The sequence below is a fragment of the Mobula hypostoma genome, chromosome 2, assembly GCF_963921235.1.
Source record: "Mobula hypostoma chromosome 2, sMobHyp1.1, whole genome shotgun sequence".
Taxonomy (NCBI): Eukaryota; Metazoa; Chordata; class Chondrichthyes; order Myliobatiformes; family Myliobatidae; genus Mobula; species Mobula hypostoma.
The window spans coordinates 200,226,432-200,249,644 of record NC_086098.1 but is presented as its reverse complement, the minus strand read 5'-3'; the positions used below and the strand labels follow the sequence as shown (position 1 = coordinate 200,249,644).

The 23,213-nt window shown below is 38.7% G+C and overlaps 1 protein-coding gene across 2 annotated transcripts in view; it reads right to left on the bottom strand.

Annotated features, from left to right (window-relative positions):
• Positions 1 to 649: 649 nt before the first annotated feature.
• kcnb1 (potassium voltage-gated channel, Shab-related subfamily, member 1) overlaps positions 650 to 23,213 on the bottom strand; it is a 331,116-nt gene continuing 308,552 nt past the window's right edge. For both annotated transcript variants that reach the window (XM_063041390.1, XM_063041391.1), the window contains exon 3: positions 650 to 5,707. In XM_063041390.1, the coding sequence (XP_062897460.1) occupies positions 3,593 to 5,707 (2,115 nt within the window). In that variant the 3' untranslated portion in view covers positions 650 to 3,592. The remainder of the gene's footprint in view (positions 5,708 to 23,213) is intronic.

Below are 23,213 nucleotides of genomic sequence, written 5' to 3'. Positions count from 1 at the left end.
AAGTTACCTTGAATGCATTGAAAACTCAATCCATCTGTATCCATTAAGATGTAGTCTGTGTACATGTATTCCCTGTGCTTGGAACAAGAATTCTTTCAGAATCCTGCTCTACCTTTACCTGAGCCAGTGTGTATTTGATCCAAAGCTTTTGTACTTAAAGCGATTTGATAGAAGTTGTTTTAATATGTATTGGTGGCTTCCAAGTCAAGGCACAGAGAGACCAACTTACTCCTTTCTAGTTGTATCTTCAGTTCCACATGAGTACTTGTCTTTAGCTGTGCTTTCACACAAGAATTCATGGAAGCATAACAAACATTAAACAAAAAGTGAGAAATAGGAAGTTCAGTGCATGTTTTCTAGCTCCATGAAACTGTTGGGCTGATCTGTATCTTCCTAACATAGCCCTCCTTTGCTCTGCATTTAGCTTTCAAGTGTTTCTTTTGCACAATAGGTGAAATTATTTGCAACACCCACAAAACGCTGGAGGAACTCAGCAGGCCAGGCAGCATCTACGGAAAAGAGTACAGTCAACGTTTCAGGCAGAAGCATCGACTGTACTCTTTTCCATAGATGCTGCCTGGCCTGCTGAGTTCCTCCAACATTTTGTGTGTGTTACTCGGATTTCCAGCAACTGCAGATTTTCTCTGATAGGTGAAATTACATAACTGGTAGTATATTTCAGGGGCTTGTTTACTTTGAGTTATACCATATAATTCCATCTTTTCAATTCCATGTTTCATATGATCTATTTTTCACAAAGTCATTTATTTTCATTGTTCTCTTGGTAAGTAAATTTCTTAGTCAACTGCAGTTGGATAAATGAATGGTCAGGCATGGTAAATTTCTGCCAAGGTTGGTGAGTTGGAGTATTTAATTAAATAGAATGAATTTAATTAAATTGAATGAATTATTTTTTTGGGCATAAGGCATATTTTTTTTCTCTGCATTGTATTCACTTCGATGGAATGAAGAAAATAGTTTGGATATTTCAGGTATAATAATTTTAAGAAGATTTTTGTCAGTAATAGCTTTTGACAATAGAAGAATATAAATTGTTTTGTTGTAAGGTTAATGTATAAAATACAAAATAAATTTATTGGAAGAAAGGAAATTGTGTCACAGTAGATAAATACAACTGTGCATTGTTAAGCAAAGAAACTTTCAGCAAGAGCAGTTTTCCAGGTGAGTGTTTGGCATGAAAATGTAATTTTCATTGCTGTGGGAATCAGTGAACTGTCTGTGGATTCAAGGGCGAGTTGCACCAGTGGGACCCAGGATTAGCATAGTTTGGATCTATTGACAACTTTCCATTCATAATTCCCAACTTTTTCCTTAGCTGCATCTTTACACCTATCTCCTCAGGCTTAAATACTATCAGTCTGCAGACTTCTTATTGATACAACTAATATCTGATGCAGTCTGCAGATTTGTTATTGGTACGACTGATATCTGATGCCCATGTTTAAATTCCACGTGTGGAATGGCTAGACAAAGATTAAGGGTGAATGATCTGACTGACTCTCAGCATGATGGCCTAATGGCTGATAAGCAAAATTGTATTTCATACTGAATGCTGGTAACTTAAAAAGAAATGGTGAAAAATTGAGAAATATCATAACCCAAAACAAGTTTAAATTTACTATTAACTTTCTAAAACAGTTTCTATAAACAGTTACATACCACAGTGCAAAACAGGAATTTTATACAATGCGTAAACAGTCACTTGTATTTATATAGCATATGTGTGTGTGAATATAACAAATCTCTTCTATGCACACAGACATATTTGGGAAAGGGAAATCGGAAACGTACGTACGTCTTGGTTTCCATACTGGTTTTACATTTTATCGGGGTCAGACAGAACTAGCATATACATAATCTATCTCAATATCTTCAGAAACCAACATTAAATGTCACATAAGCTCAGACTGAAGATACATGGCTTTGTTACAGAGGTGCCTTTCATACCATTACATTCAAAGCACACTTCAGTTCTATCATTTTTATTGATAGAACAGAAGACAGTATTTATAACAAGATTGCTATACCAAAAATAAAACTTTAACATTTTCAAAGTGCTAGTTTTTAATCATTTAGATCTATACCTTCTCGACAGCCTGAATGAAAAAATAAGCATTATTCCATTGTTAAAAATAAATCTATTATTTAGAACTGTAAACGTCAAATCTGGTAAACACACTGAGCTTGGTTTGATATTGCCTTTTGAAAATTAAATCTCAAGCATACTCTTACCATGGAATTTTTAAAGAAATGTTATGTGATATTTTTCCTTTTAAAAAAGGAATTCTAGCCTTGTTTACAATAAAGTTATGTCAAAGCTATGGATTTCGGCATGGATTTACATGCTTCGATATTAAGAACAAAAAAAATGCTTCGTTTGCACTCTAGAAAATCACCTAGCAGCAATATTAACTAACAGAAATGGTGACGTTAAAGTTTGAAGTTTTAACACAGATAGTTAGAGTTTTCATATCAATAACATTTTCTATTTGCTAAATACATTCACCTTTTTTTGTATGAAGACATTTCTAACCACTGTACTAAATACAGGCCTGAAATAACAGTGAAGCTTCACTATGATAAAGGCAGTTTTATCTTTGTCGTTTAACTGGTGCAACTCACCCCTCCCCCTCTTTCATTTTGCTAACCAAGAATTTGGGGACCAAGTTCAGAATAGTGAATGTTGAAAGAAATTTCTAGCTTCAAAAATACATCTTTTTTCTTTACATGACATCTACAATATTTACTTCGCAGTTTTTAAAGTGTTACCTAGAAATCATGATTAAACAAATACACAGAACCAAAGAGTATTTCTTGATATTCACTATTTTTGGAATAAACTACAATTTTAAAAATCTCATTACATTTTTTAAATTTTGGTGCAGAAATGTTAATGCATTCTTTGAAGTTTTTTTTAAGGAAGTTGAGCAAAGATTGCAATTCTACAAACAAAAGAGCCTAATCTGAACTAAAGTAAGCAAATCCTTAGGGCAGGCATTTTCCTTCTTTGCTGCAAGGATTATTTGCATCCACTAGACAAATCACATGATACATTAATGGAATCCCATATGGTTCAATTGTGTAACCAGGGTCCGTGAGTGAAATCCAGGCAGCACCCTTCAAATGATAAATTTATGTTCCAAAATATTTTTTAAAACATTGTCTTTCTGACCTTTTATTTTGAAACCAATACTTTCTGCATCTCCCGGAGAGCACACCATGATTTTAACATTTAATCCGTATTCCTCTGTCGGCACTGGATAGGCAGAAGGGGCTTAGTACTGAAAAATAATTGTGATAAAATTTTAATGGTATGAGTTAGCAGAAGTTTACAGAAAGTTTGGTATAATTTTCCCTTCTTCTGTACTTATATTTCATGGTCAGGACCTTCACATTTTGATCAATGTTCTCAGGTTCCCTTCCATCAAACACTCCTTTATATTGTAAAGGTAACACTGGCTTGCTTGAAATAGTTTTTCATGCCATGCAAAATACAAAGCTCTGTTCTTTTGAGGATATGCACTTTAATTTCACAATTCCAGCTCAAATAGTAGCCTGGCAGACTTTAAAGTCAGATGTCATCATCATATGCTGTGGAACAGCCACTTTCTCCTGATGTCACATGAATCTCTGGAGAGATGTGGTTGTCCAATTTGATTCCTTCTTGGTTGCCACTTTTCTTAACTCTAGCGGTTATATTTTCCATATTGTACAAGCAGTTTTGTCCAAAGTGCTTTGCTGAAGAAGCTACAGCATGCTCTTCTAAATAATTCCCATCTTTTCGGTAGACACCTTCCTTCTGACCTGGGTAGTCACTATTTGTGATGTGGTATCTGAGGCTCATGGACCCAGAAGGGTTCCTTCCCACTGGAGGCTGCTCTTCCTCATCACTGTCTGCATCAATGTACTTCTTTACTCCATCATCATGGAAAGTAAAAACATCTGGCATAATGTCTTCTGGAGATTTTGTTCCAGAGGATGAGCATGTTATTGATGCTTCTATGCTAGCGAGATGTCTCTCTGTATGCAATGGACCATCGAGGGGACTTGTGATGCTTTTAGAGCCAATCGCTTTGGGGTCCACTATTGATGAGAGTGTTGTTAGGTTTGTGTTTTGAACAGTATTGATATCACTCTCCATGAAGTTTACTTTAAGCGGTCTAGATTTTATGGGGTTTATCTGCCTGCTTGAGCCTTCAGAATTATCAGAGAAGCTGGGACTGTGCTTGTCCACCGCACAGGTAAAAGCTGCATTATTGGAATTGATGCCCAAGAGGCTCTTGTAATAGTTGCCATCCAGAGTTGTGGTAGCTTGCCTAATTGGTGCATTATTGGATGATAAGGCTGGTGAATCTTGATCCTGAATTTTTTCAAGACCTGGGTTCACAGAAGCCTTATTGAGTACAGATACTGCAGGACTGTGAGTGAATTTCCCTGCATCAGGAAACTCTGTAGCACAGCTAATGAAACTGTCTATGCTTGACAAGCTTCTCATATCCACAATTCCATCTGGTGTGCTTAATAGCGGGTCAGAGGGTACGGAAATTTTCTCCATCTCTATTTGATTTTGCTTCTTAACTTTAAAAGTCTGATCCATTTGACTTATGTTCATGTTGGGCTGAGATTGTGTTTTTGCCATTTTGCTGTACATCTCCTCTAATTTCTGGACGTTTAGATGTTGTGGGCTGGCATTTGGATTGTGCACATTTTCTGGAGAACTTTGTTCTGGGTACTTAGTTTCAAATGATTTGTTAGAACTGGTCTCCGATGTAGTACGCTTTCCCCACTTCCACTTGCTGGGAGAAAGACTATTATCTCGCAGTTTCTCATTTTTGTCCACATTTTCTCCACTTTTCTCAACAACTATATCCATAAGCTCCATACTGCGAGCAAATGCATCTTTCATGTTCATTGAGACAATGCTTCCATTTCTCTTTGCTCTCTCAAGTGCTTCTCTTCTCTTTATTGCTTTCTCCTGCCTCTTCTGCTCCTTGTAGAACTCTGAGAAGTTATTCACAATAATTGGTATTGGAAGAGCAATCACCAGCACCCCTGCAATACAGCACAGTCCACCAACAATCTTACCCAAAAGGGTTTTAGGATAGATATCACCATATCCAACTGTGGTCATAGTGATGGTGGCCCACCAGAAGGAGGCTGGAATGCTCTTGAACTTGGTGTCATCTTCATCCTTTTCAGCAAAAAACACCAAACTTGAAAATATCATTATGCCCATTGCCAGAAACAAAATCAACAATCCAAGTTCATTATAACTTCGTCTGAGTGTGAAACCAAGAGACTGTAGACCTGTGGAATGCCTGGCCAATTTTAGAATTCGTAGAATCCTCATGATACGGAAAATCTGGACCACTCGTCTGACGTTCTGAAACTGAAGCACACTTTTGTTGGACTCTGTGAGAAAAATTGTGACATAATATGGCAAGATGGCTAACAAATCAATGACATTCAGTGGACCTTTAAAGAACTTCCATTTGTTTGGTGATGACAAGAATCGCAGCAGGTATTCCATGGTGAACCAAGCAATGCACACAGCTTCTACATGAGCCAACTGTGGGTTGTCCGTGACCTGTCCAAATTCATCCATGTCTTGTAGTTCAGGAAGTGTGTTGAGTGACAAGGCAATTGTTGATAATACTATGAAAAGGATAGATATTATTGCCAAAATCTGTAAAACAAAGAGAATGTTTTCCCATTAGAGAGTTCAGAATAAGTCACTTCATGTCAGTTTGTACTGAATATTATTTACTCCTCCAGTTTATCACTGACATGGAAGATACTTTTCATCAGATTTAAGATTTTCTGGTATGAATGGTAGATATAGTAAACAATGTCCCAGATTATGCAGTTATAACAATGTTTACTGGGAGATTTCTCTGCATGCAGAGTTTTAGAGAGAAGGTGCAGCTCAGTACTCACTGTTCCTGCAAGGCAACACAACTTTAACTTCACCAGTCAAGGATAATCAGTAAAATAGTCATCTATTATGAATAAGCATTTTTGTAAGATAACCTGCAAATTTTATGGTTTATTCCATGAGGCTGATGAGACTTTAATGGTGTACTATGCACAATTACTGCTTAGAAAATGATTGGTATTAGAAAAATACAGTATATGGTTTGTTGGGTGCTGCGGTGGAGATGCGTCTCTACCAAGGGAGGAGTAGAAACATAGAAACATAGAAAACCTACAGCACAATACAGGCTCTTCGGCCCACAATGCTGTGCTGAACATGTACTTACTTTAGAAATTACCTAGGGTTACCCAAAGTCCTCTGTTTTTCTAAGGGCTCTCCTTCCCTTTGCTAGCCTGCAGGTCACCCTTGGGCAAGGTGCTGATCCCCCGATCAGGGTCATGTGAAACCATGGGAGATGGTTTTTTGAGCTGTTGGTGCATATCACAAGTTATGTTTATGCGATCATTGACACCAGGCAGGCAATCTCTGAAGAGTAACCCACACAAAATGCTGGAGGGCCTCAGCAGGCCAGGCAGCATCTATGGAAAAAGTACAGTCGATGTTTTGGGCCAAAACCCTCTCTCTGAAGAGTATTGCTAATGGCTGGAGTCACCCGTCTTGTAAAGATACTTCCCAGAAGAATGCAATGGCAAACCACTTCTGTAGAAACATTTGCCATAGAACAACCATGATTGCCCGTGTCATACGAAATGGAATATAACGAATGAGTGAACATGGTTTGTGGGACTGTAATATACACACTGAAATAATTTAAAATATAATTGGTTTAAATTTGTCCTTAATTACTAAATGTGTGTTGGAGTATCTGCTTCTGATTGTATTCAGCTTCTGCTGTGATGAGGCGGGTACAATCAATGGTTAATTCTTGCGTACCCATTTTGCTCACACTATCTTTTACATATATAGTTGAAAGAGGCTGCACACCACACTTCGTCAAAGGCTCTTGTCTTGACCTTGGACTGACACTTATTTACTACTCCTAATGATTACATTGAGAGATATGTAAATAGTACAGCGTTAATACCACAAAAAAATTCCATTAAGCATTTCAGACTTTGACTTCTCTTGGAATCTATCTGACAGTAGTAGCAATTTTAGTAATTACAGTAATTAGTCATTTGATGTATGTTACATAATTTTTTTTTACCCACGACAGCTTTTTTATCTTTTTAATCTGAACTGCTTGCAATTTCTCCAAACACTTTAAAATCTACCTCCCAAGTTAACTGCCTATTTTCCATTGAGACACTTCAATTGATTTTCCATCTACAGCCTTGTGAAACAGTGAATTCTGCATTCCCATAAAGCTTTGTGTGAACTTAACATTCTCTTTTAACAAACTTGACTCAAAATAAGAAAGGCTCAATTGTCCACTGATTTGAATAATTAGTAGCACTCCGTGGGCTCTTTTAAATTGCTAAATTTCTTTTAACTGAAAATTCTAGTGCTGCTTTCCCACTTTATTTGCATTGTTTTTGACATACAACTTCATATTGTTTTAAAATGGGTTACTGATGTTTTTTCAGTGACATAAAATAAAACTACGCAGAATCTTTTCTCTCTACTTTCTTAAGTCATGAGATATCTGGAGTTATATAGACTGGAGAATCATTGAAGTTAATTGCTATTACTAAGAGTTGAGTGGGGAATTTTGAATTATGAAGGATACCATGAAAGGAAATATATATGGATGGACACATATAAAAATTGACGGTGAACGCAGCAGGCCAGGCAGCATCTATAGGAAGAGGCACAGTCAGCGTTTCGGGCCGAGACCTTTCGTCAGGACTAACTGAAAGAAGAGATAGTAAGAGATTTGAAAGTGGGAGGGGGAGGGGGAGAGCCTCCAACCTGATGGCATGAACATTGACTTCTCTAAGTTCCGTTAATGCCCCACCTTCCCTTCGTACCTCATCTGTTATTTATTTATCTTTTTTTATATTATATATATATTTTTCTCTCTTCTTTTTCTCCCTCTATCCTTCTCACTATATTCCTTGCCCATCCTCTGGGCTTCCCCCCTCCCGCTTTCTTTCTCCCTAGGACTCCCATCCGTCCCGTGATCCTCTCATAACCCTTTTGCCAATCAACTTTCCAGCTCTTAGCTCCATCCCTCCCCCTCCTGTCTTCCCCTATCATTTCGGATCTCCTCCTCCCCCTCCCACTTTCAAATCTCTTACTATCTTTTCTTTCAGTTAGTCCTGACGAAGGGTCTCGGCCCGAAACGTCGACTGTGCCTCTTCCTATAGAATCAGTACCAGTTTTCTCTCCTTTGTTTAGATTTTGTGGACTCTACAATGACCTCCAAGAACAGGGGAAAAAACTATAATGGCAAAATTGGGGCAAAACCTCACTTCTTAATTGTATTTTTTTAAAAAAAAAGATGTTAAATGCATCTAGTATTCAAAAACAATTAAAATGCTAGAAATTATTAAAATGTGAAAAGAATAAAAGTAACTAAAGCATTAAAACATAAATAAATCAAATATCTATAACTTTCCATCTCCAGGTTGCAAATCCCCACTCAGATGAATGGCAACTCTAATCGAACATCAGAACTGACTGACATAAAATCAGGTATGTACAGTAATGTTGGTGCATCCCAGCAAGACAAAGCTTCACTGTCAGACTCCACATGGGTCTTGTGATTTACTGGAGTGACAGATGTGCTGGCATCTGTCACTCAGCATGCACACAACAATGCATAATTCCAGAATTTGCATACCTGACAACAGCTGAATACATGTAGTTCCCTGCAGAACTTTCAATCACATCTGGTAAGTTTCCACCCATGAAGCTTAAGAGGAGCCTGCACTTATGGGTTTATCAGCTCAGTACCAGTTTTATGAACATCTTGTCTGCCCTGCTTATGTCAGTCCTGACCCCCTTAAAAGCCATAATTTGTGGACATAGAAGTATTCTGGGGATTATTTTCACTTTGGAGACGTTCAAAGTGGAAAGAGCTCCATGGGTTTCAAATGGTGCATGATAGACCTTGAAGGAGAAGATTCAGTATAGGAAGGATATCCTGCATCCAAAGGAGTCAAGTATCATCTGTACACTTGCTGCTCTCTGGAAAGAAAGAAACATAAAGACCTTTCTCTGGCAGGAACCATTGCTGACTTCCCTTAAAACAAATGCTGCCAAGCTTTGAGTTTTTGTAAATATCTTTAGCACCAGCCTAGAAGGTTTATTTTGCTGAGAGCAAGCTCAATGAGGCAACAGAGGAAAGGCACAGGAAGCGCCACAACAGAGCTTCTGCCCCTGTTGCCCCTCCAGGCCCCACCTGCCAAGTATGTGGCAAGCAGTGCCCGTCAAGGATCGGCCTGTACAGCCACTCCAGGACGCACATATCAAACCCCACTAACTGACTGAAAGGAACCATCATCATCCTATGGGATGGATAGCCAGAGAGAGATACATTCAATGGCCACTTTATTAAGTACAGCAGTACACCTGCTCGTTAATGGAAATATTGAATCAACCAATTATATGGCAGCAACTCAATGCATAAAAGGAAGCAGGCATGGTCAAGAGGTTTAATTGTTATTCAGACTAAACATCAGAAAGGGGAAAAAATGTGATCTAAGTGACTTTGACCATGGAGTGATTGTCCGTGCCAGGCACAGTGGTTTGAGTATCTCAGAAACTGCTAATCTTCTGGGATTTTCACAGACGTCACTCTCTGGAGTTTAAAGAGAGTGGTGTGGGGAAAAAAAAAACTTCTAGTGAGTGGCAGTTCTGTGGGTGAAAGCTTCTTGTTAATGAAAGAAGTCAGAGGAGAATGGGCAGACACAAAGTGATGTAGGTAGGCTAAACAAGTGGGCAAATATTTGACAGACAATGTGTGTATAATAAGACCTTTGAGACATAGAAGCAGAATTAGGCCACTCACCCTGTTGGGTCTGCTCCACCACTTCATCATGGCTGATTTATTTTCCCTCTCAACCTCATTCTCCTGCCTTCTCCCATAACGTTTGATGCACCTACTAATTAAAAACCTATCAACCTCCACTTTAAATACACCAAATGTTTTGGTCTCCTCAGCTGTCTGTGGTAATGAATCAGTGAATTCCACAGATTGACCATCCTTTGGCTAAGGAAATTCCTGCTCACCTCTGTTCTAAAGGGATGTCCCTCTGTTGTGAGGCTGTGCCCTCTGGTCCTTGACTCCCCCACTATAGACCATAAGATCATAAGACATAGGAACAGAATTAGACCATTTGGCCCATTGAATCTGCTCCACCATTCCACCATGGCTTCTTTATTATCCCTCTCAACCCTATTCTCCTGCCTCCTCTTCATAACCTTTAACACCCTGAATAATCAAGAACCTATCAACCTCATTTTAAATAAACTCAATGACTTGGCCTCCACAGCCACATGTAGCAATGCATTCCACAGATTTAATACCCTCTGGCTACAGAAATCTCTCCTCATCTTTGTTCTAAATATACGTCAATCTAGTCTGAGGCTGTGCCTTCTCGTTCCAAGCTCACCCACCACTGGAAACAACCTCCCTACATCCACTCCATCCAGACCTTTCAAAAGTCGATAGGTTTCAATGAGATCTCCCCCCACCGCTCCCCCCCCCCGTTCTTCTAAACTCCAGTAAGTACAGGCCCAGAGCCATCAAACGCGCCCCATACCTGAAATCGTTCTCTTGAACCTTTCCTGGACCCTCTCCAATGCCAGGACATCTTTTCTCAGATTAGGGCCTCAAAACTTCCCACAAGGCTCCAAGTGGGGTCTGACCAATGCCTTATAAAGCCTCAGTATTACATCCTTGCTCTTAAATTCTCATCTTCTGGAAACAAATGCTAACGTTGTCTTCTTTCCTTTTGCCTTCCTTACTGCTGACTCAACCTGAAAATTAATCTTTAGGGTATCCTGCACAGGAACTCCCAAGTGCCTTTGCACCTCTTATTTTTGAATATTTTACCCTTTTAGAAAATAGCCAATGTCTTTATTCCTACTACCAAAATGCATGACCATACACTTCCCTACACTATATTCCATCTGCCACTTCTTTGCCCATTCTCCCAACCTGTCCAAATCATTTTGCAGGCTCCCTGCTTCCTCAGTACTACTTGTCCTCCATCTATCATTGTATCATTCCCAGACTTGGCCACAAAAAGATAGGAAATGTAATGTGGGGAATGTAAAGTTATCTACCTTGGTAGGAAGGATAGATAAGCATAATTTTGTTTAAGATGGAAGATTTTTTTTCTGGAGATAATTAATCTTTCCACTTTTTTTTAATATGGCGTACTGTGGCTGCTCAATTACTGAACATATTCAAGTATTGAAGGCCAAGATAGATAGATCTTTGACCCACGTAGAAATCAAGACTTATAAAGAGCAGGCAGACAGTTGGACCTAAGCTAATGAAAGGACAGCCGTCAACCTACTGAATATCAGAATAGGCTTGAGAAAGTTGTAAGGTACTTTCTTGCTCCATTCGTAAACAGCTAACAAAATAGTTTGCCATTTACATTTGTTCTTCCTCATTTGTGCACACAGTGAGTCAATAAAGTAATTACTAGAATCAGAAGGGTTGAGACTGTTTTTAATTGTCTGTCATATCAAATAAGAAAGGTTTGTATCTGTAAGAATCTGGTGAAAGGCACTGAGAAGCTATGTATCTGCTCTGTACAAGGATCATCAAGGCTTCAGTTCATTATAGATGTGTAGGTCCTCTTAAAGTTATTAGCAGTGTGAGGAAATAGACATTAAAATTTGGATCCTCGTTCCTTAAGTCCCCGAACAGGAGGTACCTAATAAAGTGGCCACTGAGTCTATATAACCTAAAGGGAGATCATAATGTGCAATATAAATGTGGAAATGGTTTTGCCACTGTTGTGATATGTCTTAGCCTGCTGGATTAATTGAGGTATTAGCCGGCCATCAGCTTGACATACATGACAAACATGGTCAGAATTCACGTAAAAATTGAAAGCAGCATTTTTGGGCTAAGGAAATGGAAATAATACCAGAGGATGTGAAAGCCTCCTTCCTTCCTGATTTGGATAAGTACAGACAGTGTTAGTATGCTGTTTTTATAAAAATGATGATGAAACTGTTTATTCTATTTTATTAATTCCATTCTGTGAATTTACTTTACTCAGTGCTGCCAACAAAGGATTGTATTAACTTCTGGTTCACTTGACAGGCCACAAAGGTTTAATGGTTCTTAATAACAGTTCACAAATGTGAAATCATTTGGCAGGATCTCATTTATAGTTCAAATGCTTTACAATCTAATGATTGTGTTACCACTAGAGCAGAACTCTTCAATGTGGCCAGAAGGAGCCAGAAATTTTATTATGTTTGATTTTGCAAGGGAAGTATTGGGCTTTTATGAATATGTTGCTCTAACACATCTGGGTGTGCTGTTCCTTGCAGTATAACAATACTGCAGTTTTTCTAAATATGGCTTCTGGAAGGACAATCATTTCGGCTGTGTTCTAGTACATTTGCTGGTCAATGACAGAAACACGATACTGCTAACTATTCTTGTAGGTTCTCTGACCTAGATGAGATATGTCACAATCTTGCTTGCTTTTGGTTTGTTCACTCTGCTTGCACATATTCTCAACATTTCATGATTTCTACTTGTATCTGTCATGCTCTCCCCCCCACCACACCCCAACCCAACCCCTATACTCTTGCAATTGGTTAACCATCTTAACCGCATCAGAGGACAATTGGACAAGCAATAAACTCCAATGAATCTTTCAGAATTTATTCGTACACAGATATGTTGCAGTCAAGGCTTTGCGTTTGCTAGCTTTAGGCACTTTTTGCTTAAATTGAAATGGCGTAATAGTCATTTTATTGGTCAGAGGGCTCAGAGTCACATATACATCAGGATGGTAGATTTGTGTTTGTGAAGAACCTCAATAGTCAAGCTAGGTTCTGATGAATATCCAATAGTTTTATGGTCAACTTTATTGATACTGACTTTTTATTCCATATTTATTTAATTATTAATTGGATTGGAGAGCATGCCTTATGAGAATAGGTTGAGGTAACTTGGCTTTTTCTCCTTGGAGCAACGGAGGATGAAAGGTGACCTGATAGAGGTGTATAAGATGACGAGGGGCATAGATCATGTGGATAGCCAGAGGCTTTTTCCCAGGGCTGAAATGGCTAACACGAGGGGACATAATTTTAAGGTACTTGGAAATAGCTACCGAGGGGATGTCAGGGGTAAGTTTTTCACACAGACAGTGGTGGGTGTATGGAATGCACTGCCGGCAGTGGTGGTGGAAGCGGATACAATAGGGTCTTTTAAGAGCCTCTTACATGGAGCTTAGAAAAATAGAGGGCTCTGCGTTAGAGAAATTCTAGGCAGTTTCTAGAGTAGGTTACATGGTCGGCACAACATTGTAGGCCGAAGGGCCTGTAATGTGCTGTAAACTTCTATGTTCTATGTTAATGACTAATGACTAAGCACCAGAATAATCACATTGTCAAGTCTGCCAATAACATGGCAGTGGTGGGGCTCATCACCAACAATGATGAGGCAGCCTACAGAGAGGAGGTGAAAGGCCTCGAGGCCTTGGGCCAGGCAAATAACCTCTTCCTCAATGTCAGCTGGACAAAGGAGATGGTTATCAACTTCAGGAGAACTCGCATCACTCACACCCCTCTTTATATTGGCAGCGCAACAGTGAACCGTTTCAAACTCCTGGGAGTGCACATCTCACACAAACTCTCATGGTCCCAGAACACATCCGACACAATCATGAAAACTTATCCATGCCTCTACTTTCTGAGGATGCTGAGGAGAGCTGGACTATGCAATCTATACTCACGACCTTCTACAGATGTGCTGTGGAGAGCATCCTAACAAGCTGCATTCCTGTATAGTCCAGAAACTGCACTGCTGTGGACAGGTAAGCTTTGCAATGGGTAATCAAAACTGGCCAGTGCAGCACCAGTACCAGCCTACCCACCGTCAAGGACCTAGATACAGAAAGGTGCTGGAAAAAGGCCAGCAATATCATCTAGGATCCCATCCACACTACTTATGGACTGTTTGTCCCACTCCCATCAGGGAAGAGGCTATGTAGCATCCACACCAGGACCAATGGACTCAAAAACAGTTCATTGCCCCAAGCAGTAAGGCTGATCAATACCTCCATCGACTAACCCACCCCACCACATGCCCACCATCATGACCTTTTTCACTCCGATCAGTCACCTTATGTTCTATCATTCCTGTACCTCATGTCACTTTACATACTATACATACAATCAATCTATGTATATAAACTATCTTATATGTTTATATTTACTGTGTTTTTCATTATTGTGTTCCTAGTCTTACTGTGTTTTTTTTTGGTGCAGCATTAGATCCAGAGTAACAATTATTTCATTCTCCTTTACACTTGTGTACTGGAAATGACATTAAACAATCTTGAATCTTGAATAAATTCCAAAACTGTTGGAGTGGCATCTGAGCTTTAGTTTCCAGATCAATAATAAGCACTCAAGGATACTAGTCCAGCAACTTAACTGCGAGGTTGCTTTATTCTTTCTAACTGCCAGACATCCATTTCTGTCAGTGTCCATCCCAAACCATCACGATTATTTTTTAAACTAACAATTAAGATGATAAAGCAACTCATTCTTTTTTTGAATTTCTGTTTAGTTGTTCTGCGCTGCTCAAGAGGATTAGTCTTTCATTGTTGAGTCTTTAAAGCAACCCTGAAACACTTAAATCCAAGCCTGGGTGTAGTTTTAGATCATATTCTCTAGGTTTCTAACTGCATCCAGCAGGATTCACTGCTGAGACCAGAAACACAGCACTGATATTGGAGAGAAGAGCTGAACGCCTATTGTGACCTGTGCAAAAAGTATATACTTAAGATAAGCTTTCAAATTATTTTATTTTATTTAAAATTTGTTGGTGCTTTATTTTGTTTTAATCAATTTGTACCTATTAAATTTTAAGTATTATTTATCAAATTAAATCATGACAAATGATTTATCTTTACATAATTCTAAGCAAAGCACTTTAGTTTGACAGAATCCATGCAGATTTCTACTTTTTCTCCTTTTCAATTTACACACATATGTGTGAGTCATTGGTGAGGTTGATACTTATTGCCCATCTTTATATGCGGTACTTAGTTGCCTTCTGGAATCTCCTAGTGAAAGTGTCCCTGAATATTAACAGAATAGTCTAGAATTATGACCCATCAGTGACGAAGGCCTAGCAAAATATTTCATCCTTTATTTTTAAACATTAGGCACCATGAACCCCCATTAATAATGGATACCTGGATGTTTAAATCTCTCAAATGAAGATGTAAAATTGACTTATTCGATATCAAATGAGTGCCAACCATCAACAAACTTTCATTAGGTTTATGTTGGAAAGCAAAGAATAGATGAAAAAAGATTTCTGGAAAATAACCTCTCACGTAAATTGGAATGACTTCTTACTGAGTGCATTATCATTTGGGCTTTCCCCCTTGTCTGTATAGTTTTGATGGAACAGGTTAAGTGAATCAGTTTCTGAAATTATTGTGCTGAAGCAGTGACAGGAGAATCCCTGCAGAAAATTGCTCCATTAGTCTTCAGGAGTCAATACACTCTAGCAAACTGGATAAAGCTAATGGCACATGCATTTTCAACAATATAATACAACATAGCAACATTTTCCCTAATCTATTTAACATTGATACTTCCTTTTCTCTTCAGTCCTTGCTTATTCATTGACTCTAGCTTTTCCAGATTCTCCCTAAATCAATCATTTCAGAATTTATGTACTTGTACCGCAAGTTCCTCTCTTCTCTTTATTACCATAATTTGTTTACCCCTTGCAATAAACCATTCTTCACATTTGTTCATTTTTCAAATAACTGTCATTCTTCCTCCCTCTGAATAGCCTTCCACTCCATAGCCCACACAACCCCATTTTGCCAGTCCATAATATTGATGCCTCTCAGCACTACTGGAGCTTTGGACTCCAGCTATTCCATTAAAAAAAAATTACAGCGCGCCTGTTTCTGCAGACATTCCTGAACAAAATGTATAAGAGCTGGGTCCCTGCTTAAAACTGAAACTAAAGCCTCTTCACTAGTAGTCCGAACTGCAAGGTAATTCAACTGAATTTATGCATTCTACCTGTGATGATGAAGGATTTTCTATGGTTTCTTCCAATGCCCCAAGGAAGTGCTGGTTGATAGATTAAATCTTCCCGGTGTGTAGGTGAGTGGTAGAATGTGAAGAAGTTGATTGAAATGTTGGGGGGGGGGTAATAAAATAAAATAAATGTTAACAAGAATACTCTTTCAATAATGATGCAAACATATAGTGTCCTCAGTGTTCCAGTTGATGTTTACTACAAACACCAGGGGCATTTGATGACTGGCATGGATTTATGGAGCTAATGGGGCTGTATACCTGCCGCAAAACTTTCTGACTCTAATTGTGCAGAATGTTTGACTGTGATCCTTGAGATGTAATAGTGATTTGTGGTTTGAAAATGCACAGACAACCTGATTCTTTGGTTTAGTTTTGTCCTGTTCTAAACATGGTTTACTTTCTATTCTATTCTACCTTCATGTTTTATCTGCATTGATAGTACATTTCCATTTTTACTTGGACAATTGCTATAGAGATGAAGATACACCAATCATTTGAAGTTTTGTGTATTCCATATTTGTTATAATAATCATCTGAAGAAAATAACAATTCTACTTGTTTAGAGCAATGCAAGGCAATGTTTATTCAAATGCAGTGAAGCTTTAACTCTAAAGTTTCAATTTATTGGTAGAATATTCCATTATTTCATATGAGTAGATCAGAATAAAACTGAACGGTTGTTTAATTGCTTTGGAAACAATGCCCCTGGGTCATCAGGAAGGGAATGCCCTCAGACTAGCACTAAAATAAATAAAGCCACACAAATGTTTTAAGCAAACAGAGCTAGGAAGCTGTAACTAAATGGCGAATCTGTAAAATTATTTTTGATTTTGTATCTGAGTCCTTTTTGCTTTATACTGAAACTGAATGAAAACAATAATCAAATTCCAACAGTAATTTTTATATCCTGTTTAGTGCAAATCTGAGCAATGATAATCTCACCTGTTGTTGCTAAGTTGCATCACTCAATTTGAGTTGAGATCTACAGATAAGATGTTGCTTGGCATCAAACTGTAGGTTGCTGTTGTTTTCAGTGGACACAATTTCTTGGCTCATCAGCTTAGCTATTAACATGGACCATATCATAGCTGTAAGGCTGTCAGTCATGTGCCATAATCCTGACATCCACTCAAATTAGTATCATATGTTTTATCAGAAAAAGGTATGTTCCATCTGCCTCATATGTTATAGAGAAAGAATTAATGACAATAAATATAGTTCTCTTTCTTTATCGTGTTTGTCCATTTAAACTTTTTGCTTCCTTGACAGAAATATTATATGCAGGAATATTTGAATAGTCAAATAGGTGATAAATTTGCAGGGATCAGTGGAACATCAGGACAAAGGTTTGCATTCATGGAGCACTTCCACAATTTCAGCATGTCCTAAAGTTTTTTCCAGCTGGTGAGGTACCTCTAAGATTGTTATGATGTCAGGAACAATCCCAGTTTACGCATTGCAAAGTGCCATGAATAGCACATAGATCATAACCAATTAAAATTTAACTAGAGGAATAATTAATCTGCTGGAAGAACTCAGCGGGTCGAGCAACATCTGTGGGAGGAAAGGAATTGCTGACATTTAAAAAAAAATTGAAATTTCTGCCCACCAGGAGGAGCTCTCCTGCTTTTCACTGGAATAATGACATGGAAATTGTTATGTTTACCTGAACTAAGGTCAAGAACAGACTGCATGCTATACAGAGTCTCAGCAGTCAGGCAGCATCTATGGAAATGAATAAATAGTCAATATTTTGGTCTAAGACCCTTCTCTAGTCCTGTCCTGAAGAAGGGTTTTGGCCTGTAGGATTAACTGTTTGTTCATTTCCATAGATGCTGTCTGACCTGTTGAGTTCCTCTAGTGTTTTGGAGTTCCAGCATCTGCAGAATTTCTCCTGTTTGTGCTACACAGTCTGATGGGCATCACCCAGGGAAGCAGAGCTGACACATTATAATCTGCTTCAGTGGCCTTGGTTTACTAAATGGCAGAATGCTGCCACTTAACTGCCTCAGGGGCTTCACAGAATTATGAGCGGCAGCTGTCTGTGGCAGCCTGAGGAACATTGCTGGATCACTGAGACTAATAGAGCTGAAATAGTTTCCTATGCCAGCTTCAGTTCAACCTCAGGCAACCGAATGATGCGGTAGGTAAAGCTGTGGCCTCGTAGCTCCAGAGACCCAGGTCTAATCATAATATCCAGTGCTGTTTGTGTATTCCATCTGGGTACCCTCCAACCTGATGGTATGAATATTGATTTCTCTTTCCAGTGAACAAAATTTCCCACCCCCCCCCCCACACTTCCTCTGTTCCTCACTCTCACTTTTACTTCCTACTACTTCCCATTGGGTCACCCTCCCCTTCCCTTTCTCCTATTGCCCACTCTCTACTCCTATCAGATTCTTTCTTCTCCAGCCTTTGACCTTTCCCTCCACCTGGTTTTCCACGATCACCTTCCAGCTAGCCTCTTTCCCCTCCCCCCACCTTTCAGTTCAGACATCTCCCCCTTTCCCTCTTAGGCCTGAAGAAGGGTGTCGGCCCAAAGCGTCGACTGTTTATTTCTTTCCATAGGTGCGGCCTGACCTGCTGAGTTCCTCCAGCATTTTGTGTGTGTTGCTTTGTTTTACCAGCATCTGCAGGTTTTTTGTGTTTGTGTGCACTTTTCTCCTTGTAACCTTGTGGCTTTCCTCTGGGTACTCCCTCCCACATTCCAAAATCAGGCGGTTGCTAAACTAATTGACCCACTCTAAATAGCTACAAATATGCTTATGAGTGATAGAACCTGCAGGGTGGGAGATAGGAAGTTGATTGAAGCCTAAGGAGAATTAAATCAACTAGGACAGCATTTGTGAAACAATGGGTAGATGTTGATCACCATGCAACTGATGGGATTTCCTGTGCTGTTTCTCTCTATTCTAATGTCTATAGAGAAAGTATCCTTTTAAAAAAAACACAACCAGCTGACATCCATCCCAGCACACACACACTGTCAAATGACCTTTGAACCCTTCTGCACTCCTACTTAGAATTGAAAGCTCTTCCTGGAACACGGTCTAAATCTGACAGATAAATTGGAGCCTCAACACCTGATGGTATATCTCATGGCCGATGGTAGAAATTGTCAAGTACAACTGGTAAGTGACCCAAACAAGGATTCATCTGTCCAGGAAAAACTTTGACAACCATCAGACATTTACATTGCCTCACCTGAATTTGTACAAATCACTAACATTGAGGCTGAACAATGACTGCTTCCACAGGCAGATATACATCTAAGAGAGCAGATTAAGCATCAGATTATTGTTACTTCTGGAAGGCAACATTGTGACTGTGTAATGATCCTTAATATTGCACAGGACTATATGTGCCCATATGGGTTCCTTAAAGTTGCTGTAGCCGGAGGTGGTGGTGACACTTTAAAACCAATGGCTTTGGGCAGATGGGGCTCAGCCGCCATGGTTGGCAGCTTACCTGGAAGGAAAGCTCTGATCACAAACTTTCCCTGCTTTCCGGCTGCATCCACTAATGGGGAAGGCTTTGTATGTAAACCCCAATGAGAAATCCAGAGTTGTAAGGCAATCCTACATTGAGTTCAATGCTAGTGCCAGAATCTGTCGGTTTCTGCTGCACCTTTGGATCCACCAGCTGTGTGGAGACAGAGAATCTGCTACATTGGTAACAGCTTGCTCACCATATCCTACTACCCTGGCTGTGTACTGGCTTGCATAACTCATAGACAGTGGAATCAAAACCCATGGTTGATCCTGACCAATGGAGGGCCTCAAACTGTGCCCAACTCTCTGGAGACAATAATGAGCCCCATTTAGATATAAATATTGTTACTGGTTTGGTCATGATGTAATGTTAATCAATATTGTTCACATGTGATGCAAGGAAACATCTAGTTTGCTAGAGCTTGAAATGAATAGCATAATCTTTTTCCTGAATTATTTTCTTCCCTGAGGCAAATAAGTGGCACCAACCATTCAAGTTCAAGTTTATTGTTATTCCACCACATACATGTGTACCACCAAATGAAAAATATTCCTCTGGACCAAGGTGCACAACGCAGTACATACAGTATAACTCACACACAACACATAAAGTAATATTACCACAAATAAATTCCAAATTATAAAATATGCAGTATTCCAGAAGATTTACATTTAACATAAGGTGTATTTGTGATACAAGTTAAAAAGTAAAGAGTATAACGTTACTGGTGCTTCATATGTGATGCAACCTGGGTGGTGACAAGGAATTCAGTAGTCTCATGGCTTGGGGGAAGAAACTGTTTTCATCCTAGCAGGTCTTTGTCCTAATGCTACGGTACCTCCTGTCTGATGGCAGGGGGTCAAAGAGATTGTGGGGTGGATGGGAGGATTCCTTGTCAATGCTAAGGGCCCTGTGTATACAGGGCTCCTGATAAGTAACTCTGATGGATGGAAGAGAGACCCCAATGATCTACTTGGCAGTTCATGCAATTCCTTATAGGGTCTTGTGGTCAGAGACCTTACAATTTCCATGCCAGACAGTGATGCAATTGCTCAGGGAACTCTCAAGGGTGCATCTGTCAAAACTGCATAACCACTTACTCGGTCTTTTCATGGGATCCTGTATGTGAACTCCCTGTAATTGGAAAATTAAACCAATGCAGCACATTGCACAGGGACTCTGGATTCTGTGTGAACAGAAATGGGAACTTTGTGACTACTTAACTAATGAGATTTAAGTGTTGTTAATGCACAGCATAGATTTTAACCCTTTAATAAAAGCTTTGAGAAAGCAAAATAAAAGGTTCAAAGGTTCATTTATTATTATCAAAGTATACAGCTTTGAAATTTTTCTTCTCTGGATACCCACGAAACCAAGCGAAAAAAGAACAGCAGCATGATCATCAGCCCCTAAATCCCTCCTCCCTGCACAAAAAAAACAAATAAAAATGGAACAGGTACAAATTCCCCTCACCCTCACACAAAAAAATGAGAAAGATCAACTGTAGATTGAGACATATGGTGGCAAACCTGTGGAATTCATTGTCACGAATGCCTGTAGAGGCTATATCACTGGGTATATTCAAAGCGGAAGTTGATAGGTTCCTGATTAGTAAGGGTGTCAAAGGTTACGGGGAGAAGGCAGAAGAGTGGGGTTTGAGAGGGATCATAGTTCAGCCATGACTGAAAGATGGAGCAAACTCAAAGGGCTGAATGAACCAGTTCTGCTTCTATGACTTATGGCTTTATGATCTAAAAACTAAAATATGATGAATGAGTCTCTGGAACATATAAATCATTTTAATATCAAATAGATCACATAATTAAGACAGAGTATCTTGTGTATTAACACTGGAATGGAAAAGCCCTATCATAAATATATGTACACTAGAACCTATTTTATAAATATTCTAACGCCCCCTTTCAGTGCTGCATATCTTAGTGTAATAATATCACTGAGTAGTTTGCAATAGAGCCAGACAAACTGAAGAATAGCCTTTGAATATTTTCATTGGAATTCGCTCTATCTGCCAAGCACTTTTATGATAGTGAGTGCATTTATCTTCAATCTTTATAATTTCATGGCAAATTATCCCTATTTTTCATGGTATAAGAAGAATTTTCACTCATTCATGCTTTCAGCCATATTAATATGTTTGAAATTTGCTGCTCCTTCAGATGCTTTATGTGAACATAGATCATTAATAAAAACTTCTATTCATATGTTTCTTTAACACCTTAAAATATTTCAGACTACTTAAATCAGATACTGGCTTATTAGCTTGATATTGCCAAATACTTGACCACTTGGTTTTATGGTGATTGATTATCTAACTTCATATCTGTGTCATTTCATGGACTGCTTATTTGCTTCTCTGTAACACAGCTCAACTCGATTGCTCCCTCAATTCATCTGGTAATGAAACCCTGATCTATGTCATTGTCACCTCAAATGACCATTTGTATGCACTTCCATATGTCCACCACAGTCTTGAAATCATCCAAGATTGTGAGGTCTGTATCCGAACTTGTACTAAACCCTTTTCACCTTTCATCCCTATGCTCACTGATCTCTAGTTTCCATTTAAAAATTCTCATTATTGTTTCCAAATTCTTGCATAGTCTTGCATCTTAATCCACCAACCCTCAGTGATAAATACAAGCACCAATTTCACACTCCAAGCATCAATGATTTGAATTCATCCACTACTGGTGGCTGTGCCTTCTGCTTCCAAGACCCTAACCTCTGGGATTTTCTCTGTAATTATCTCTGTTTACTACCTCTAAACTTGCTTCTTTGGTTATTTTTCCAAACATTATTTTTATGTAAATGTCAAATTTATGAATGTTCATGCCATTTAGGGCATTTTACTGTGTCAAATGCATTATAAATATCCAATTTCTTGTTGTAGATAGTGTGAAGTCGACAATATTTCCTCCTCCAAGGAATTGTGTGGTTATAGAGTGAAAATGTAGCTAAAAAGTTTGATAAATATATCTGACGCTCAGTGAAATACACAATATATCAGCTTAGTCCAATTGGTTTTTTTTTGCCGTGATATAGAAAAAGTATAACTTCAAATGAAGTGATAGTAATTTGAAAGAAAAGATGGGCACTTTATTAGACAATGCAATTTTATAATTATGAAAATGTGAGTGGTCAATCATTATTTTCCTTGCTTAAATGCATGATTGCTCACATGACATTATTTTGCACAAGACAATATAATTTTTGATTACCTGAAGGATATCTTATTTGCCTATTTGAATTGCTTGTTCGCATTTATGTTTTCATCAAAATTATAAGTTCTTTGAGGAAAGTGGGTAAGCTAAATTAACCAATTATTTTTGTATTTAATTATGCCAGTTACATTTATTGTTTTAGTGCTTTACAACTTCACAATTTTCCTATCAGTACTTTTTTGGCCTTATTTTGAAGGTGAGGGTAAAAGATTCAAGATTATTTAATGCTATTTCCGGTATACTAGTGTAAAGGAGAACAAAATAATTGTTACTCTCGATCCGATACAGCAGCAAAAAAACCC